General features: G+C 44.7%; 1 protein-coding gene across 1 annotated transcript in view; it reads left to right on the top strand.

Moving 5' to 3' along the window:
* Positions 1-21,820, top strand: part of LOC131102376 (CLIP-associating protein 2-like) — a 64,943-nt gene that overhangs the window by 15,881 nt on the left and 27,242 nt on the right. Inside the window, exons 5-8 of the mRNA XM_058047990.1 lie at positions 2,974-3,049; positions 4,596-4,693; positions 9,555-9,625; positions 21,231-21,362. Of these exons, the coding sequence (XP_057903973.1) occupies positions 2,974-3,049; positions 4,596-4,693; positions 9,555-9,625; positions 21,231-21,362 (377 nt within the window). The remainder of the gene's footprint in view (positions 1-2,973; positions 3,050-4,595; positions 4,694-9,554; positions 9,626-21,230; positions 21,363-21,820) is intronic.

Here is a 21,820-nt window from a genome sequence, read left to right as displayed (position 1 = left end):
GACAGTATGCAAAGCATTTACACTACAGCATACTACATGATAACCCACAATGCATTGCGCTCCGAGCCGAAATCGACAGACTGAAGCTAATTTCACTTTAGCTCCTACCTCTTTAAATACATAACTTTATTAAGATGTTTTTTAAATCAGGCAAGAAAGCGGACATTTCGATACTGATTATGCCATTTATTTGTACAAATACCAACCATTTACAATTTCGTTTGGGCGAATTTGGCAAAATTTAAGCTAGCCGAAGTGAGCAACGTGCTTTTGGTTATTTTTACTTTTCTCATACAAAAAAAAAACATAGTGATAAATTAATGCTTTTACTTTGAAAAACAAGAAGCCAACCAACTCACAGTATATCCTGCTTGACACCGCCGTTTGTTTGGTCTATCTTGCTGCTCATTGGTCAGTCAAAGTTTTTTTTTTTTCCGCGGTGACGTCACGTGGCGTTGCATCCTGGGTAATTTGGGTATGAGTAGTAAGCTGACGATACACACTCAATATTTCTGGCGAATGCAGTATACAATCGGGAACTTCTCCCATACTGTCATCTCGCCATTGAATGCCGATCGTTTTTTGCGGTCGGCTCTGAAAGGCATTTGTCGACATTTATCGAGATTCTGCGTTTAAACAGTAAATTTAAATTTTTATTGGCCAATTCCAAGATTCCTTTTGAAAAGGAGAACCGAGATGGGTCGGAATACTTCTACTAAGCCTAGCGACAAAGTAGCTAAGTTGGCCGTGCAGACCAAGTGCATACGAGGCGCGTTAAAAAGCACTCACAGAAAGTCCCGTTATAATGTGTCTAAGAGCGGGAGCTATCAGGTATGCCAAATCAGGGCTCTACGTTAAAAACCAAAATGACTTGCCCATGGGGAATCCTTAAGGTGAGAACTACTTGCCCGAACTTGCCCCATGTAAAATGAAAAGACTGCCATAATGATATCATATATCAATACATGCTGATAATTCATCAGATAATAGTACTGATGCATTGTATTTGGAGGAATGTCTGAAAATTTTTGGAGATGTATGTTAACATGGCAAGCCATGCTACCTTACACATGGTAGTCGTAGTAAGCAGTGATATTTAGAAGTTGTGCACCACAATGAAACATTTGACACATTTGTGTACTAGTAAAGTGTTTTTAATCCAGAAAAAAAATGCTCAATGGTCAAACAATAATTTGTGAAGCAAAGGTGAGAAAAATACACAGAGAAATGAGACCGCTAGATTTTGTAGCTTGTGCAAAATCAGCACTTGGTATTGGATCTAATGGGTGGTGTTTCATTGTGACCACTTCAAATTATCACAGCAACGTGATTCACTCACCTTTGCCATCATTTGATTTGCTAACCGCTAATAAAATACTTGTTTAGGAGGCACTGCTTCATCACTTTTTGGTGTTTTCCTTCACAAGTTGTTAGACGAGAAGAATTAGACCAGGGGTGCTCATTAAGTCGATCGCGAGCTACCGGTCGATCGCGGAGGTGGTACTGGTCGATCGCTGGTCGATCGCGGCGTGACATTAAAAAAATATCATCCCAGCATCAATGCCGTCACTTGATTGATATACAGGGCAGCCATTCAGATGACAACTGAATGTTGCCCTTCGGGCGACCAATCAAATCAAACGACGTCTCTAAGTGCAGCAGAACTTACGATGTCAGCCTATCATCCATCCCCGTTACTTGATTTGACATACAGGACAACCAGTCAGATGGCAACTGAATTTTGAACTTTAGGTCACCGCTCATGCGTAAACAACGATGCAAAGTGCTAAGCTAGTCGGCGAATTGCGAGATTTTAAAGCCCTCGCTAAAGTTTATGGTCACTAAAATGAGTGAAGGAGCTGGACCAAGTAAAAAGGCAAAAACTGGACCAAGTAAAAAGGCAAAAAACATATCACTTCCATACGGATATGGAATATTATACGGATATTATGATACGGATATTATCCATGACTGATAAACATTTGGAAGTGTGCTTGAGGCTGGCTATCAGCAGCTACTGTCCGGACTATGCATCCCTGGCTGGTTCAATTCAGTGCAAGTCATCAAAGTAAACTCAGGTAATTACAAAAAATGTTCATAGTTAATTATGTGTGTTTTGCAATATTGGCTCATTTGGTTATGTAAGGTACATCAACATACATTGTACGTACAAATAATCCTCAATACATTTGAAAATAAATAGATGTTTTGCATTTTTGTAGTGGGTAGATCATTTTGACTCGGTCATTTTAAAAGTAGCTCGCATGCTGAAAAAGTGTGAGCACCCCTGAATTAGACGATGTTGGCAGGGACGCCACGATTGATGTTTTCCTAGTAAAACGATCGCTGATTGGTTGATCGCGAACAAGAACGGGTGTGGGTAAAACGCGGATTGTGGATTACGGACCGCGGTCTAAATAAACGATTCTGATTGGTCCATTTCAAGATTTGCAAGGATTGCTTTGCAAATTACCACCGGAATTACGCAGTCCGTGTTTTACCAACACCCAACAAGAACCGCTTTAAAAAAAAACTCTTGGCAGTACGGCATGCTAAAGTGCACTTGCCCGACGGGAATATTAATGATTGGATTTACTTGCCCCAATTTTGTTTTAACTTGCCCCGGGCCATCGGTACAACGTTATTGTCGAGCCCTGCAAATGTAGGTGTGGCGGTCCACTACCAATAAGTGAAAGCATAGAAAACACTAATCTTAGACACGCCTCTGATTTCAATGCTCCCAAATGCTTTGCAGCTGTTTCATTTAGCATCTTTCTGCTAATGGATGGCACCGTGGTGCAAATTACGGAGCGAGAACCTGACGGTAAATCAAAGGATTTGGACACCGGCGCCGATTTACACGTCAGGTTAACCTAAAAACGCTGATGCGGTGTAGAGTATGTGTCAAATGTTTAATGGGAATCGAATACCCCCGCACCCCCAGGCTAACACTCCTGATTGTGTGTCTTGCAGGTATGGATCTCAGTCATTGAGCCTCAGTAAAATAGTTCCTCATCTCTGCACTCTGACCGGAGACCAAAACCCTCAGGTAAGACCACTTTGACCGAAACAGAAATGGCGACATCACCCCGAGTGACATCTTGTTATTACTGTTATTAGCCGGGACATGCTGTGTGTGTGCGTGTGTGTGTCAAGTCTTCATCCTCCTCCACCCCAAAGCTGGTCTACCCGGTGATTATCCACCACCACCCACACGCTGTCCCTACCAATCAGCGTCCTGAACCGGGCTGCCCACCCTCATTTGCTGCAGCACCCCAAAGCACGTCCAAAGTTCCAGCCTGCAACACAAAAGCAGTATTAGCTTAATGCGCTTCCTCTTAATGCCTGCGATGATGGCAACTGTTCTTCGGGAAGTTAGCATGTAGGCCACACAGAGGAAGACCTGGGTTCGATTCTCCACTGGGGAATCTCTGTGTGGAGTTTGCATGTTCTAGTTTTCTCCAGTTTCATCCCGCATTCCATAAACATGTTAGCCGCCAGTACAGGGTGCACCCCGTTTCTCTGGGATAGAATCAGCTGGGATAGGCTCCAGCATACCCGCAACCTGAAGATATATATTTTTTTACATTTTTCAAATATTTCAACTTTCTTCACTCATTCGCTACCAAAGACATATTTATGTTTTTTTTAACCCAACCACAGGCTCCCACATATGTATTTATACATTGTTTTATTTTTATTTTTTTGTGCTTGAGGCAAAAAGATGATGCAACTCCACAATATACGAGAGCATATTTGGTGCAGTTTTAAGACAGAAAACGGCCACAAGGTGACAGAAGTGCATTTTATAAGAACTCGGCCTGCAACTTTGCCATAGAAATCCATGCAGCACAGCAACCAGGAAGTGAAAAGTCTTGTAGCGTCGAAGAGATTACGTGCCAACCTAACTTGGCTACTTTTTTCATATTGTTTCTCATAATATTAAAAACAAAAAATAACAATTATTAATTTTAGTCATACATTTATTGATTTAGTTATAAATTTATTTCAACGTTTTCTCTTCATATTTTGACTTTGTCATAAAATTACAGCTGTTTTATTTTTTTTTTCCGTGTTTTTTTTTTTAATTTTCCAACTTTTAAAAACTTTTTTCTTGAGATTTTTTTTTTACTTTATGACTATTCCAAAAACATGTAGACTTTATTTAAGTAACATCTTTTTCTGCAATCTAATGTTCCAAAAGTATAACTTTATTTGACTTGGCTTTTTCAATATTTCATTGACCTTTGTTCCTAATATTACCTTATTCCCATAAATTCCAACCTTTTCTTGTTAGATTGCAACTTTTTCTCTTAATATTTTGACTTTATTCTTGTAAAATTACTGCTTATTTTTCATTTCAGTGATATTTGTAGTAAGTGACGTCGGCCAATAAACGGTGCAGGACAACCCCGGTTTAAATCGTAACCAACGTAGTGGCAATAGAAGATGGGAATTACTATTTTACCGCCATGCAGCCATTTGTACGATTAGGATTATTAAATTAGGATATTATCCCGTTGACCAGCCATGCGAGGTGCTTTGAAAAGCTGCAAATGTGCATTAAACACTCGATGTGTTGATGTGTCCTGCAGGTACGAGAGGCCTCCATAACCACAATAGTGGACATTTACAGACACGTTGGCGAGAGGGTTCGGGCCGACTTGGCAAAGAGAGGACTGCCTGCTGCACGGTAAGTGGCTTTTGTATGACTACACACACACACACACACACACACACACCGTCCAGTCAGTCCCAGGCCACGCCATGCACCACTCTGCCCTTCACGCACACAGAGACACTTTTTATCCCGGGTACAATGCTGACTGGTGCTGGTTGGGGTGGTGATGTGGGGTGGGGTGGCGTGGGGGGGTGCACCGGGGGGGGAGCTGAAAATGCAAAAGATTGTGAGCAAGTGTGTGTGTGTGTCCATGTCATGTGTAGATGTCCTTGGGTTGCCCTGGTTACATGAGCGGCGTTGAAGGTTATTATTATTATTATTATTATTATTATTATAAGCTCGCCGCTTCCCGTCTGAGAAGTGCCGCTGACTGCTGCCGATGAGTCGTGCGTCTGCGAATGCTGGCCGAGGCACGCTGGGTCATCAGTGTAAACACCCCCCCCCCGTCTTGTCTGGAGACGCCATTCCCAGCAGGTCCTCAACCTGCACTCATTGTGAAGGTGTACGTGTGTGTGTGTGTGTGTGTGTAGTTGGTCTACGGCAGTGGTCTCAAACTCAATTTACCTGGGGGCCACTGGAGCTAGGGTCTGGGCAAGGCTGGCTACAATAAAAGCTCTGATAAAACATTCCACTGTTCTCAAATATCTTAATTTTTATTTTTCTGCACAAAATAAGATGAAAAATAAATAAACAAATCAAGAAAATCAATCAATCAGTAATAAATAAATATAATAATAATAATAATAATAATAAAACGGCAAATAATAAAAACTTAAAATGAACAAAGCATTATTAGAGCCCTGTAGACATGACAAAACACGACTATAGTCACATTTATACTCTTTTTATTTACAACATATTGCGCAACTGCAGGGTCTTTGAGACACATGCTAACTCGCAAACTAGAGAGCTAGCGACCTAAACGGTAGCCTTCAAGTTATTCCCTTTAAACTTAAATAGCCAAAAACTTACCACTTCCACACGGATAGGGAGGATAACTATTAACAGTTATTTAACCTTTAACATGAACATGAATCAAACGTAATAATTTTTTCTGGGTACATGATACCATACAGCATCCATATCAAACTAACATTAAACTTTCATATCAAGGCGGGGGCCTCAAACTAGTGTCCTGCGGGCCACATTTGGCCCGCGGGCTGCGTGTTTGAGACCCCTGGTCTACGGCCTGTTGTTGGTTTTCGGAGCCGCGGCCTCGCTGACCATATCGAATATCAACTCCGGAGAGTTTGCATCAGATTAAAGAGAACAAGAGACCAAAGACAAAGACTGAGAACAAAAAACTGAACCACCTGAAAGTGGTTCCACCGGACTGATTCCAGCATGAATTGCATTTTAAAGGTGCTCTGGTTCCGCAAATCAAACATCTGCAACCAGGTACATGTTAGTAGTACAACAGAACCAGAAGTTTTCATTCTATCTGCATTTTGTTAGCTGGTTAGCTAGCATGTCACAACTCTGCTCTCAAACTTTCATTCATTTTCTACTCACGAGGGTCGCAGGGGGGTGCTGGAGCCTATCCCAGCTGTCTTTGGACGAGAGGCGGGGTACACCCTGGACTGGTCGTCAGCCAATATAGACAATAATATATAGCACATATAGACAAACAACCATTCACACTCACATTCATACCTATGGACAATTTGGAGTGGCTAATTAACCTAGCATGTTTTTGGAATGTGGGAGGAAATCGGAGTACCCGGAGAATGTGCAAACTCCACACAGAGATCGCCGAGGGTGGAATCGAACTTGGGTCTCCTAGCTGTGAGGTCTGCGCGCTAACCACTCGTCCGCCGTGCAGCCTACTATCTAAACCACATTTGCTAAAATGAGCTAACGTTGTCCGATCAGACCCCAAGACCCGGCTTCTGGGTGGTGTCATGATGGCACCCAACAGTCAAGACACAGTTGACGTGAAGAAAGTGAGAAGTTGCCCCCATTTTGTGTTGGAACTGCTTTTGAGGGTCATGCTAGCATACATGAAATTTGGTTGGATTCCAGGTTGTCCTTTTGATAAAAGCAGCCAGTTGGATTCTCTCGGGGTTATGGTGACCTCCTTTTCACGAGTACGTCAGATCTTTAAAAAAAAAAAAGCTTGACACCGTTTACCACGCCGCTTTACGCTTCACGACTTGCCGCGGCGTCGGTGGTCACCATTGTACCACCATTGTACGTTGTATGCTGCAGCTGACTTTCCATCCCTGGTACGTTGGCAGGTGGGCTTTCATCTATAAATGTATCCTTGGCTCCTACCACCTTACCTCTGTACATAGTACATACAGTCAGAAATACCAAGAAGAGTAAGCTCTGCGCTCTGATGGCGGTTCCTAGAGTCACAACAGAGTTAGCTAAGGCAGCATTCCAATACGCTGCTTGCTCACTTTGCATGGAATCATCAGCAAAATGACTGAATTGAAGTCAATAGAAATCTATTTTAAAGGAGCCTTGGCCAATGTAATTGTTTTTTAATTGTTGGAACTGTTGATTGGCTGTCATTGTTGGATTGGATGACTTGTTAGAAACCTTTATTCTGCTAATTTAAGGTTAATAAGGTTTATTGGTTAAATAATGTTACAGTAGTCTTGTTTCAGGGCTTTATACTTTAGAATTAAGCCTGATTTTTTTCCATTTTTGCTGCTGTTCTTCAGTTCTTCCACCCTCGGCCCAAGACAGCTGGGATAGGCTCCAGCACCCCCGCGACCCTTGTGACGATAAGCGGTAGAAAATGAATGAGTTCTCCTCCTATTTTGTGTGGAAGTGGTAACTTTTTGGCTTCTTATTTTGTCCTTCCCCACCCTCGGCCATCTTTGCGTGGAGTTTGCATGTTCTCCCCGTGCATGCACCCGTGGGTTTTCTCCGGGTACTCCGGTTTCCTCCCACATTCCAAAAACATGCTAGGTTAATTAGCCACTCCAAAGTGTCCACAGGTAATGAATGTGAGTGTGAATGGTTGTTTGTCTATATGTGCCCTGTGATTGGCTGGCCACCAGTCCAGGGTGTACCGCGCCTCTCGCCTGAAGACAGCTGGGATAGGCTCCAGCACCCCCGCGACCCTTGTGACGATAAGCGGTAGAAAATGAATGAGTTCTCCTCCTATTTTGTGTGGAAGTGGTAACTTTTTGGCTTTTTATTTTGTCCTTCCCCACCCTCGGCCATCTCTGTGTGGAGTTTGCATGTTCTCCCCGTGCATGCGTGGGTTTTCTCCTGGTATTCCAGTTTCCTCCCACATTCCAAAAACATGCTAGGTTAATTAGCCACTCCAAATTGTCCATCGGTAATGAATGTGAGTGTGAATGGTTGTTTGTCTATATGTGCCCTGTGATTGGCTGGCCACCAGTCCAGGGTGTACCCCGCCTCTCGCCTGAAGACAGCTGGGATAGGCTCCAGCAGCCCCCGCGACCCTTGTGACGATAAGCGGTAGAAAATGAATGAATGAATGAGTTCTCCTCCTATTTTGTGTGGAAGTGGTAACTTTTTGGCTTCTTATTTTGTCCTTCCCCACCCTCGGCCATCTCTGCGTGGAGTTTGCATGTTCTCCCCGTGCATGCGTGGGTTTTCTCCGGGTACTCCGGTTTCCTCCCACACTCCAAAAACATGCTAGGTTAATTGGCCACTCCAAATTGTCCATAGGTATGAATGTGAGTGTGAATGGTTGTTTGTCTATATGTGCCCTGTGATTGGCTGGCACACCCCCGCTTGCCTGAAGACAGCTGGGATAGGCTCCAGCACCCCCCGCGACCCTTGTGAGGAAAAAGCGGTAGAAAATGAATGAATGAATGAATCTTCAGTTCTTCTATTTTTCTAATATGCCTGCGCTGCCAATGGCCCCCGGCTGCACTTTGGACACCCCTGCTGTGTTTCGGTACCTGCAAACTGTCATGTTGTTGATGAGATTAGAAAACATGAGGAGACGGAGACGGCAAATGGGGTGAGAGGGAGAGAGACATGGAAGGGGGGAGGAGCTGTTTATGGTTTGTCTGCCGCTACAGCCCCTCCCCTTCTGTCCAAAATGTGTGTGTGTGTGTGTGTGTGTGTGTGTGTACAGTGTGTGTGTGTGTGTGTGGAGGGAGGTTATGTAAAGGGTAACTAGATCTGCTCCCTGCTTATCACACGCACTCAAAAGCCTCTGTGTGGTTTTCCCAGCGTGCGATTGACATCCAATACGTATGTGGAACAGTAGGCGGAGCCTTGTTGTGTGTACGTCGCATGCTTTGCTCTTTGCCTCACGCCCCTCCCCTTCCTCCTTTCCTCGCTCCCTTCCTCCCTCTCCCTCTCCCTCTCCGTCCTCATCGCCTCAGAGATCCACTGCACCATGTTGGATACAAAGAGCTGAGCAGCAGCGCGCCGTCACCGGGCTCCCGAGCGCCACATACGCACGCGGCACATTTTACGGCTAATCTGGGAACGAAGGCGCTGAACCGGCCCCCCATGGAACGCGTTTTAATATGCAAATGAAGGGAAGGGATCCGCCGGAAGACTCTGCACGGATGCACAGTTGTTGCAATAGTCGTCATTTAACGGATGTTTTGCACCGCAGCACAAGCAGCGAGGAAGGTTCGTATGACCATGCCGAGTCTGCGGCCGTAGGCGACGTCTATATGTTGTCCTTATTTTGCCTTGAGGTCATAAGAGGTTGTGACATATTACGCACAAATCACAGCAAGGATTGAGCGTTTGTGTTTGTGTGTACGTGGGGGGCGCAGGACGGCGGTTATTGTGTTGTGGTTGACACACCCACCCGGTGAGACGGTCCATGCTCGCCGCCGGTGCATCAACGCCACACGCGACCTCAAAACACCAGAAGCATCAATTGTGGCGATTGATTTTTCTTCTTTTTTTTTTATCTCCCCAGGTTACAGACCATATTCGCCCGCTTTGATGAAGCTTTGAATTCAGGCAACATGGCTCTCAGCCCGAGTCACGGTCAGTGTCTTTTCTCTTATTTACTTTGCTCTGACGCCCCCCCCCCCCCCCCCCCCCCCCCCACCTCATCCACATCCACATTTTGCTCTTGTGTGTGTGTTGCGGCTTGACCACTGTGTGCTCTGATGATTGTGTCACCCGGTTGCCAGGGGCTGCAGTAACTGGACCTAACGGGATTAATGCTTTACTAGTGCATGTCCACCAGTGGACGGTCTATTGTCTGTCACTATTTATAGCCTGTTGTCACACGGCATTGGACAAAAATACACGTGGAAAATACTTCATGGAGCTCATTGATGGTTTCATCATTTGATAAGGACCAGGTGATCTGAACCCAGAACCCAAGTGCAAGTGTTCAGAGTTCGGTAACATACTAAGGAATGGGTGTCCAAGGTGCGGCATCCCACAGCTTGTTTGTTTTAGAGCAGGGGTGCTCATTAAGTCGATCGCGAGCTACCGGTTGATCGCGGAGGTGGTACTGGTCGATCGCTGGTTGATCGCGGCGTGACATTAAAATATCATCCCAGCATCAATGCCGTCACTTGATTGACATACAGGGCAGCCATTCAGATGACAACTGAATGTTGCCCTTCGGGCGACCAATCAAATCAAACGACGTCTCTAAGTGCAGCAGAACTTACGATGTCAGCCTATCATCCATCCCCGTTACTTGATTGACATACAGGACAACCAGTCAGATGACAACTGAATTTTGACCTTTAGGTCACCGCTCATGCGTAAACAACGATGCAAAGTGCTAAGCTAGTCGGCGAATTGCGAGATTTTAAAGCCCTCGCTAAAGTTTATGGTCACTAAAATGAGTGAAGGAGCTGGACCAAGTAAAAAGGCAAAAACTGGACCAAGTAAAAAGGCAAAAAACATATCACTTCCATACGGATATGGAATATTATACGGATATTATGATACGGATATTATCCATGACTGATAAACATTTGGAAGTGTGCTTGAGGCTGGCTATCAGCAGCTACTGTCCGGACTATGCATCCCTGGCTGGTTCAATTCAGTGCAAGTCATCAAAGTAAACTCAGGTAATTACAAAAAATGTTCATAGTTAATTATGTGTGTTTTGCAATATTGGCTCATTTGGTTATGTAAGGTACATCAACATACATTGTACGTACAAATAATCCTCAATACATTTGACAATAAATAGATGTTTTGCATTTTTGTAGTGGGTAGATCATTTTGACTCGGTCATTTTAAAAGTAGCTCGCATGCTGAAAAAGTGTGAGCACCCCTGTTTTAGAGGTTGTAAACCAGCAAAAATTGGGGAAAAAAAAGAAGAAATGTAGAAATAACAGTAATCGAACATGAATATATACACAGGGATGTTTTAAAAACTTATATTTTTTATAAAGGTTTTGTCCTCTCGTCCACATGCAAATGTAGCTTGTGGTACACTCCAGCCACAGTGGAGATTTTTGCACGGTGGTGGTGGGTGGCTGGGGTACTTACAGGGCTGGGCGATATGGACCGAAAATAATTTCCGATATATTTCGGTTGAATATCCACATACTACGATATATAGCCCCCTATTTTTTTTTTTCATAAAGTGAGTTTAGACAGAATGCAAAGCCAAATAGGCGTGCAAAGTTTGATTAAAATGTAAACAATCTTACAGGGCCCCTGAAATAAAGTAGTATATTATCTACATGTCCAGACTTTCAGCTTAAAATGGACGACAAAAGCGCTGCTGTTTTACTGTGTAACTCATCTTATTGACAATTTCCAATGCAAGCGTGTGTATTGAAGCCACACTCACTAAATTTCAAGAGAAAAACTGATGTGTCGATAGATTCCAAGATTCCATGTTGGGATATTTAGTACACCCACAGATTAAAGGAACGGTAGCCCATCGGAAAAGTTGTGCTGTCATAGCCGTATGGATCCTTGTGGATGAAACATGGAACACATGGCCGAGCAAGGTGGTCACTGTGGTCGGCCGAGGTCATGGGAACCATGGTATAGAGCAGGGGTGGGCAAACTACGGCCCGGGGGCCACATCCGGCCGCCAAGTGTTTGAATACGGCCCGGCCAAACCTTCAAAAGTATTTAATTTAAACTCAACATACAACCTGGCATCATGGCCTGAGCCAACCTTTTGATGGTTGTATCAATTTCGTTGTTTGACATGGTCTGTTGTTTACAAAGTGCTCCTGAAAAAAGAGACACAAGCACATAATAATAATAAAAATTAAAATAATAATTATATTATTATTATAACTATTATGATTATTATATTTATTATATTAATGCTAAATATTATATTATTTATATATAATAATATTGTTATATTTGCATATTTTACATAATAATAATATAATAATTATTATTTTAATTTTATTTTAATTATTATAATATTTTATTTTTAAAATATTTAAATATAAAATAATAATAGCAGATTGCATGACAATTTTACAGATAAAATAATACCAGGTGGACTGTTACGTGTAAAATATATAGTCTGTAGAATATATAGTCTAGGAAACTGTCCTGTATATACTGTGTGTGTGTATATATATATATATATATATATATATATATATATATATATATATATATATATATATATATATATATATACTGTGTATATTTTTATATTTATTTATTTATAGAATAAAGGCAACCTGGCCGAACATGCGCCTTATAACATGACAATGTTTAAAAAAATAAAATAAAATTCATGACGTTTCCTGAGCTCCATGTAAGTGTGGGCTATTGTAGCATTGAGGGTGTCGCTACTTCTGTACCCAGCATGCTTTGCTGGCCCCAAAATAACAGCTGGTAGCTTAGTTGTTGTTAGCCACGTAGAAAGGTAGCTGGTTGTTGTTGGGTGCTAGCTTACCTGTGACATTAGATGAGTCCGCCCACTTGGTACCAGGTACCAGGTAGCGCAACTCTATTGGGAACTTCATTCATTTGATCATAAAATGTAAATTCTCCCAGCATGCACTTGTGATTCATATATCATTTCTCTGAAGTCCATGCTGAATCTAATCCAATGGCATTGTATTCGTGTTATTCCTGACATTAGCCCGACACGCTCGCGACCGCCATTAGCTGTCGTGTATCTTTAGGCCGCCGTGTCACCATATCTCTCCCGCAACGATGACATCAGCAGTCGCCGGAGGCGCTTGTTGACTGGCAGAGACACACAGACAGCGACATGTGGCTGGGTGTGCGGGTGTTTTTGATGATACCGTCTCTGGTGGCAACCGAGGGGTCCTGGCGGGCGTGTTTACTTTTAACTCGGCTCCGGCAGCTGCACGGCTGCACATTGGCTCTGGTATTAACCGGCTTGGGTGGCGGGATCTCCACAAGGGGACATCGGTGCACCTGTAGCCTATTGACACCTTACAAAAATTCAAATTTTCCTTCAATTCCCCAAAAAGTAAAATTCAAACTTTGTAGATTGTCAAACCATTTCATTCCAGATACAGCCGTCCCTGGTTTATCATGGTTAATTGGTTGATTGGTTTCAAAATGTACATACTTACTTCATAACGATTCCCTCCGCCGATCAGCCCCTGCTGCATCCACAACAAACATGTCTGCCGTGTGTGGGACTTCCTGTCTTTGGGAGAGTGATAGACTTTTTGCACACGTGCCTAAAAAAATGTCTCACCGTGGTGGCGCTTTTATAAGCTTCACATCGGTGCTGCATTTGTGGGCGTGGGAGGGCAAGCACTTGGCAGTCAACCGCTATAAAGCCCAGGTCCCAACCTGCTGTACTTGCAAGTGTGGGCAACATTTTTCTCAGCCATGGCACGTTCGACTCGGCCATGGCACGTTCGACTCGGCCATGGCACGTCCGACTCGGCCATGGCACGTCCGACTCGGCCATGGCACGTCCGACTCGGCCATGGCACGTCCGACTCGGCCATGGCACGTTCGACTCGGCCATGGCACGTCCGTCTCGGCCATGGCACGTCCGCCTCGGCCATGGCACGTCCGCCTCGGCCATGGCACGTCTGTCCGTCCCGGCCATGGCACGTCTGTCCGTCCCGGCCATGGCACGTCTGTCCGTCCCGGCCATGGCACGTCTGTCCGTCCCGGCCATGGCACGTCCGTCCGTCCCGGCCATGGCACGTCCGTCCGACTCGGCCATGGCACGTCCGTCCGACTCGGCCATGGCACGTCCGTCCGACTCGGCCATGGCACGTTCGTCCGTCCCGGCCATGGCACGTCTGTCCGTCCCGGCCATGGCACGTCTGTCCGTCCCGGCCATGGCACGTCCGTCCGTCCCGGCCATGGCACGTCCGTCCGACTCGGCCATGGCACGTCCGTCCGACTCGGCCATGGCACGTCCGTCCGACTCGGCCATGGCACGTTCGTCCGACTCGGCCATGGCACGTCCGTCCGTTCAGGTCGTCATCGATGTTTCCTGTAGTTTTAGCTCAGGTCATTTTGTGACATTGGAAAACACGGACAAATAGAGTTAACAGAAGGAAGTTTATATGCATTATTATACATTTATGTCATTACTAATCATTACTAATGTTACGTGGGGAAGGCTTTCAGGCAGCTGTTGCAGAAAGGGCCGTGGGGGACAGGGGCAAGCAGGGCAAAAAGGGATTGAGAAAAGGAAGGAAGTTGACCGAGATCCCGTCAGTCGCCAGATCGCTGCGCCTGTCGCCGCTTCGCCCCAATTCATCGCGACGGACACGCACACGAGGAGGACAAGGCCGCACACGTGGCCGTGGCATTTTGGGAAGATGGCGGCAGCGAGTGTTTAATCCTGTGTATTGCCGTGTACGCTGGCATACGGACAAAAGATTGTCTCCGTGGGGTTTTAGAGGGAAATCAGCTTATAATCTCTGTGGCACTTTCACCCCGCATGCTGGGACCGCTCTGTTTGTTTACATGCACTTCTTTTGTTTGGGGTCATCAAGACCACTTGCGTTTACACATCTGATACAAGCATAAATCCTTTTGATGAGCATACCACCCCTACTAGTTATTATTAGTCCTACTTTGTATATGATTTGTATATATCGATTATGGTTGGGTGATATATTTTATGTACCTGTATACCAGTACAATGATAATAAAATGATTTATACCGATCGAAATGATAAAACGTAAACAAGTTTAGTCGCTGACTGTGTATATATACAGTAAACCTCGGATATATCGGATTCAATTGTTCCCACTGGTTTTGTCCGATATAAGCGAAATCCGTTATATGCGTATACCGGAAAATGTCCGTTTTACGCATATATCGGATTTATATCTGGTATATGCGTAAATGGGATTTTATCCGTTATAAAAAGGCACTTCCTTGACTATGTTTCCAATGTACCTGGACGCGCAGGCAACGCTGCAAACGCTGCAAATGACGTCGTATAGCGGCCTGTCACGATTCGGCGAATCAGAGCGCCACGATGCGGCCATCCGATATATGCGAGGGAAATTTAATGGAAATGCATTGGAACGGGACTGGAGATTTTGTCCGAAATAGGCGAAATCCGTTATAAAAAATCCGATATATGCAATGAATTTTTATTGGAAATGCATTACAGAAAAATTGGTTCTTTTTTATCTGTCCGTTGTGAGCGAATTTCCGATATATCCGAGTCCGATATATCCGAGGTTTACTGTATATTCTGCTAGTTGGTTTAAACACTCGTTGCCGCCACACTCGCTGTTATTTCATGTCTAAAAGGATCTAATAATGTTAAAATCTATATTTAGAAATGAGTAAACAGGTTTTCTATGATGCAACTACCAATATATTCTATTTATTAATACTGAATCCTGTTTTGCGGAAATTCACTTATCACAGTCTGGTCTGGAACCTTCCATCCATTTATTTTTTTTATACCGCTTATCTTCATTAGTGTTGCAGGTATTCTGGAGCAAAGTGTCTGCAACCAACTAGCAGAAATACATGATAGATAGATGAACACGGATCCACCCTGCTACGTCTTCTTTTTCCACAGCATACCAAGGGCCTGTTGCCCAAAACTAGGCTTAATCGGTTGCGCAAGCCCAAGCCATGACTTTGCGTATGCGGCTTCCTTAAATAGACCCCGCCTACCGATCACAGAGTCGCCGAATCAGGTGGAATAGACTGCAGATGTAAAATTGTATTAAAGTAACTTTACCAGACTGTATTGTGAATTAGTATTTATATTGGATGTGTATTTTATATATAGTATGTGTACATTATATAAGAAATGATCTAATGATTACAATGATTGACATTCATTTGTCATGGACAACAAACGTCCATGACAAAATGCCCTGATGCAGTACGTAAATGAAGTTTTGAAGTAATTTGTGGTGGAGGAAGCGTTGCTACTCCTGCTTAGTCACGCTGGAATATAAAAGTCAATCCACACGCGGACACAAAGGTTTCCGACATGCCGGACGCGTCTGCTGAATTGCAAAGTGACCACAAGTAGCATCTCTCATTGCTTGCATCCTTTCGCGATGGACAAAGACCAGCACGCACTTGCAGACCGGCACTTTCTGCTTCGCTGCCTTTGCAGCTTTGCAAAAGGAAACCGTGACCCCGTTTCCGAGGCTCGGCTGGTTGCCAGGGGAAATCTGTGCTCTCAATATGACGGTTTATCCCCCCTCTCCCTCACTTGGGATCTAAACTTATATTTGTCTGTCAGTCAACTCCACGCTCTCAGTCCAGGCCTCCCGTCACGCTCTTGCATCTTTCAATGGTTGGGATGGTCAGAACGCAGCCATGGCATGTCGGACTCAGCCATGGCATGTCGGACTCAGCCGTGGCATGTCGGACTCAGCCGTGGCATGTCGGACTCAGCCGTGGCATGTCGGACTCAGCCATGGCATGTCGGACTCAGCCATGGCATGTCGGACTCAGCCATGGCATGTCGGACTCAGCCGTGGCATGTCGGACTCAGCCGTGGCATGTCGGACTCAGCCGTGGTACGTCCGTCCGTCTCGGCCGTGGCACGTCCGTCCGTCTCGGCCGTGGCACGTCCGTCCGTCTCGGCCGTGGCACGTCCGTCCGTCTCGGCCGTGGCACGTCCGTCCGTCTCGGCCGTGGCACGTCCGTCCGTCTCGGCCGTGGCACGTCCGTCCGTCTCGGCCGTGGCACGTCCGTCCGTCTCGGCCGTGGCACGTCCGTCCGACTCGGCCGTGGCACGTCCGTCCGACTCGGCCGTGGCACGTCCGTCCGTCTCGGCCGTGGCACGTCCGTCCGCCTCGGCCGTGGCACGTCCGTCCGCCTCGGCCGTGGCACGTCCGTCCGTCTCGGCCGTGGCACGTCCGTCCGTCTCGGCCGTGGCACGTCCGTCCGCCTCGGCCGTGGCACGTCCGTCCGTCTCGGCCGTGGCACGTCCGTCCGTCTCGGCCGTGGCACGTCCGTCCGTCTCGGCCGTGGCACGTCCGTCCGTCTCGGCCGTGGCACGTCCGTCCGTCTCGGCCTTAAATAATATTTGTACATTTATTTCACCTAATCATTTGATACTATATACTAGACTATACTAGTATCCTATATGAATTCTATATTCCTATTGTATTAATTTTTACCTAACCGTCCCTAAAAACTTTTTGTGTTTCTCAAAATGTGTCCTTTTAATAGTTAATAATACAACTATATGCTACTAAAATGGCGTTATTGATCCCTAATTCATAATAATTCATAATTCATTCTTCTCAAATGACTGCTGATGATTTTTCTATGTTTGCTGAGTTTTTTTTATACGTTTTTATAAGTTTTCTTATAAAAAATTATTTTTAGAATGTTACGCTGGCCAAAACAAAAACAAGCGCCGGACTCACCCGTTTTAACAGAACAATTTATTGACTCGGGGGTGTTTGATTTCATGCAGCCGTAGGTTTTATAACACACGTGAGTAATGTTTCATGCACGTTAACGTACATATCGTTGTACATACTGTATCTCACTATATATATCGATGAGCATATACATTGCAATGCACCACAACACTTGTGGCAGGTGCATATGTGCTGTGTTACCCTGCCATCTACTGGTCGGAGTTGGAACAACAAGCTGCATTCACAGACGGTCCCGTCATAATGTGTTTTATAAGCCAGGATGAACAAGTAGCGCTAAATCTGTCTGCGGCACTCCAAATGTATTTGTGGCGGTCCGCCAGAAACACTGATTTCTAGTCATTCTGCCCGACTAATTTTAAGTCAGGGGCAAGCCACGAGTGATGCAAAGTGGTGCGGTTTTCATTTTGTTCCTAATTCTTTCTCTCCTTTCCTGAAAGGTTGTTGAGTAACCATGGCAACACAGCTCTGGCACGTCATACCATGTCTAACATAGTAGTAGTCATATTAGTAATATATGGCATAGGATTGAAAGCTTTCACTGTCCATGCATGAAGAATAAACAAAATGTTAATTGTAGTATTTGTGCTACAATCGCACGCCTTTGTGCTCTAATCATTGGATGCTGGCCTGCACATGTTGCCATGGTGACAGTACGTATATGTGTGTGTGTGTGTGTGTGTGTGTGTGTGTGTGTGTGTGTCGCTGTCTGGTCTGTGCTCATCTTGGCCTCCCCCTCATCTCATTTCATCTCATCTCTCTCATGTCTTCACCCGCAAACACCAAATCTGTCAAAATGCCAAACGTGCTAATCTTTGATTGATTGTGTCACTCATTATTAAATGTACTGCTTGACTTCCAGGATTGCTTATAAACTCATTGTTTTGCTGCTCTCTCTGCCTGTTTTGTAAAAAAACAACAACAAAAAAAAAACCCAATCTGATGTCAATTTCAGCCTTTTTGTGACATGAAAAAGTTTTTGGCAAAGACCAAGAAAATAAATAATCCAAAACGTTTCAGTGATTCCCAAAGTATAACAACTTATTTTGCACCGAACACATTTTGCTGCATTCAAGACGCCTACTTTGACCAAGCCTTGCACCCCGTGGTAACCAGCTAAACCACAACCAATGTTGCTAAAAGTCAACATGGCATGACTGCATTAACGCACAATGTCCACCTCAGACTAGTTAGCGGTTATTTCTCCGTTTCTGGCAATATTCACACAATATCAAAAGTGACACTGATTCTAAGTCAGAGATATGGCGTAGATTTGTTTTTTTAAACGTCAGTTTTTTAAACGTCAAGTATTGTTTTGGTGTGTGTTTATTTTATTGAAAAGCATATAGCCCAGGGGTGGGCAAACTTTTTGACTCGCGGGCCGCATTAATTTAACAAAATTGACGGGGGGGATTATGTAGTATTTTACACGTAACAGTCCATTTTTACACCTATATTTTTACACATATTTTACATGTAAAAGTGTCATGCAATCTGCTATATGTGCACTTTGAAATCATTTATTTGATGTAAAGTGTGTTTCTCAATGTATTATTATTATTATTATTATTATTGTTATTTTTATTAGAATTATTATTATTATTATTAGTTATAGTAATGTTATTATATTATTATTGTTATTATTTTGTTATAATATATTACTACCATTATTATATTAATATTATTAACAACAATATTAATATAATAGTAGTATTATTATCATTATTTGTATTACTATTATTGTGCTTGTGCTCCTTTTTCCAGGAGTATTTTGTAATATTACTACCATTATTATATTAATATTGTTAACAACAATATTAATATAATAGTAGTAGTAGTAGTAGTAGTATTATCATTATTGACAACATTATTATTATTATTATTATTATTATTATTATTATTATTATTATTATTATTATTATTATTATTATTATTATTATTATGTGCTTGTGTCCCTTTTTCCAGGAGCATTTTGTAACAGACCACATCAAATAACGAAATTGATAAAGCAGCTACCTCAACCATCAAAAAATTGTCCCAAGCCACGATGCCAGGTTGTATGTTGAGTACAAATGAAATATTTGGAAAAAACAGGCGGGCCATATTGAAACACTTGGCGGGCCGGATGTGGCCCCCGGGCCGTAGTTTGCCCACCCCTGATATAGCCTATATGCATTATTGGGCTATATACTATCATTGCATGAATGAAAACATGGGGCTCTAATTTTGTGGCGAAGCGAGGCGCAGCTCATGCAGTGGTAATTTTGTCCAGCGCACCACCGTGTGGAGCCGATTTGGTGATTTGGTAGACTGGACTGCGCCGAGATGGGCGTGCATTGACAATTTTGTGACAAAACAGCGCACCAAAGGCACGGAGAAAGCTCGCCACCGCCGGCCTGGTCTATTCGGGGCGCAAGCGAGGCGCAGCCTTCGTAATGGTAAATCGTCCGGCAGGCGCACAATGCAGACACATCACCAAAACCTTACAGGCAGATGTGTCGCGCTCATTTCAGTGGAAAAAAACAAACAAGTAAGATGCCTGGATTAGCCTGCTGCTGTCTTTAATGTCACTGATGCGCAGTCCAGTCCTGCGCATTTAAAGGCAATGAGAGGCGTTCATTTGATTGGTTAAGATTACACTCTAACGCCTTTTCTCCTCCCTATTTGCCACTGGTGAGAGGGATGGAGGCGTGGGTGCGCTGCGCCAGACTGCACTGCTCACAAAATTTTTGCAAAGTGTGCTGGCCACACCAAGTTGGCGTGGCGCAAGGCCGGGGGCGCCGCGCCTGATCGATGAAATTAGAGCCCATAGTCTCAAAAATAATGTTGACACTATTCGAGAATGTTTGTCCATCTTTTTTGTAAACACTTCAGACCAACAGCATCGCATCAAATGTTCCTAATGCCTCAGATGGAGGGGTGTGGCTTTCTTCCCCCACCACCTCACCACCCTCATATTTACCCCCCTCATGGTACCCCTCCATCAGTCTTAGTTTTTGTCTGCTTATTGCATAAATTGGTGCAAAAAGTGCGCGTGCAATGGTTGTCTGTTTGTGTTGTCAATGCTAATCAGGTTAGCTTAGCTGCTCGTCCATGTACACACTTATTATTCTCTCTGTGTGAGTGAGTGAGTGATACACTCTCCCTTTCACCCTCAACACACACACACACACACACACACAAAATCCCGCTCCTGCCTCCGCACTGGCTGCAACAGCATGATGTCATCTCTCATCCGATTGGCCGGGAGGCGCCGGGAGAGAGGAAGGCAGAGGGAGGGGACTGGAGCTCGGGAGAGGAGTGAAAGAAAATGCCGGCATTCGCACGGGCGGAGGCCTTTTTGAGTGGAAAGGCGACGTTAACCCCCGCGGTGAGGCGTCTGTGAAGCGACGTCCATGCGCGGCGGCCCAGAGGAGCGGGGGCACCCCACCGGGCGCGCCCTCCCCGAAGCATGAGGCGCCTTATCTGCCAGCGCATCTGTGACTGTGAGTGTGGGAGGCGGACTTTGGGCGTTGCGTGGTCGTTTTTAAGGTGACGCGCTCACCTCTGGAGTGGAGTGTGCACGTGTGGGTCACGTGATTTCAGGAGCAAAGGTGCTGGGTGGTGGCTTTGGCGCGTCGGCTGTCGGGGGGCCATAATGTTGCCACTGTTAGGGACTCGGATTATGGATTGGTAAAGTTGGGGTTGTTGATTCTGTTTTTAGGATTTATTGATTGACTTCTACATTCTTAGCTTCCCACGGTCCTGAATATGAAAATAATGATTGACATTTTCATAATTCTTTGTCCACCCTCTCATTTGTCTACAGATCGTAGTTTCGATGATGACGACAGCGTGGATGGCAATCGCTCCTCCTCTGCATTCAAGGTCCCCAAAGTTCCCAAGAAGGCGGTGGAGTCTTCGTCCGCACGCAGGCCCAGTGCGACCAGCGCTAAGCTAGGTAGAGTCACCCACCCCCGTTTTTTTTTTTTTTTTAAATGTGTGAACAGCGTTACGGTCTCATAGAGACTTGAGTCCGCCGATGTCGTACGCACGGCGCTCCTTTTAGAAATGCCATGCTTTTATTGTTCCTCTTATTGTTCCTCTTATCCACCGCATCGCCGCTGCCGTGGAAACACTTTAGCAGCCTTCCCGTCGAGAGCTCCTTTTTCTCTATGTATCGATCTCATCGTGCTCATCGTTTCTCATCCACCACCACTTCAGTTCTCCGTCGTGCCGTGTGGACGGGGGGGGGTGTGGAAACTGAGCACTTTGCTTTGTGTCAGGTTTTTATAGCTTATTGAACAACACGACGTGAAGTTACCGACTCGCGAAGGCAAACACGCCGGTAATGGGACTCCAACTGTGGCAGGTTGTCACCAATAAACGGATGTATGGAACCGCTGAGATGCTGTACCA

The sequence above is a fragment of the Doryrhamphus excisus genome, chromosome 14 (assembly GCF_030265055.1).
Source record: "Doryrhamphus excisus isolate RoL2022-K1 chromosome 14, RoL_Dexc_1.0, whole genome shotgun sequence".
In the NCBI taxonomy this organism is placed as follows: Eukaryota; Metazoa; Chordata; class Actinopteri; order Syngnathiformes; family Syngnathidae; genus Doryrhamphus; species Doryrhamphus excisus.
This window is presented reverse-complemented; position numbering and strand designations above follow the sequence as displayed.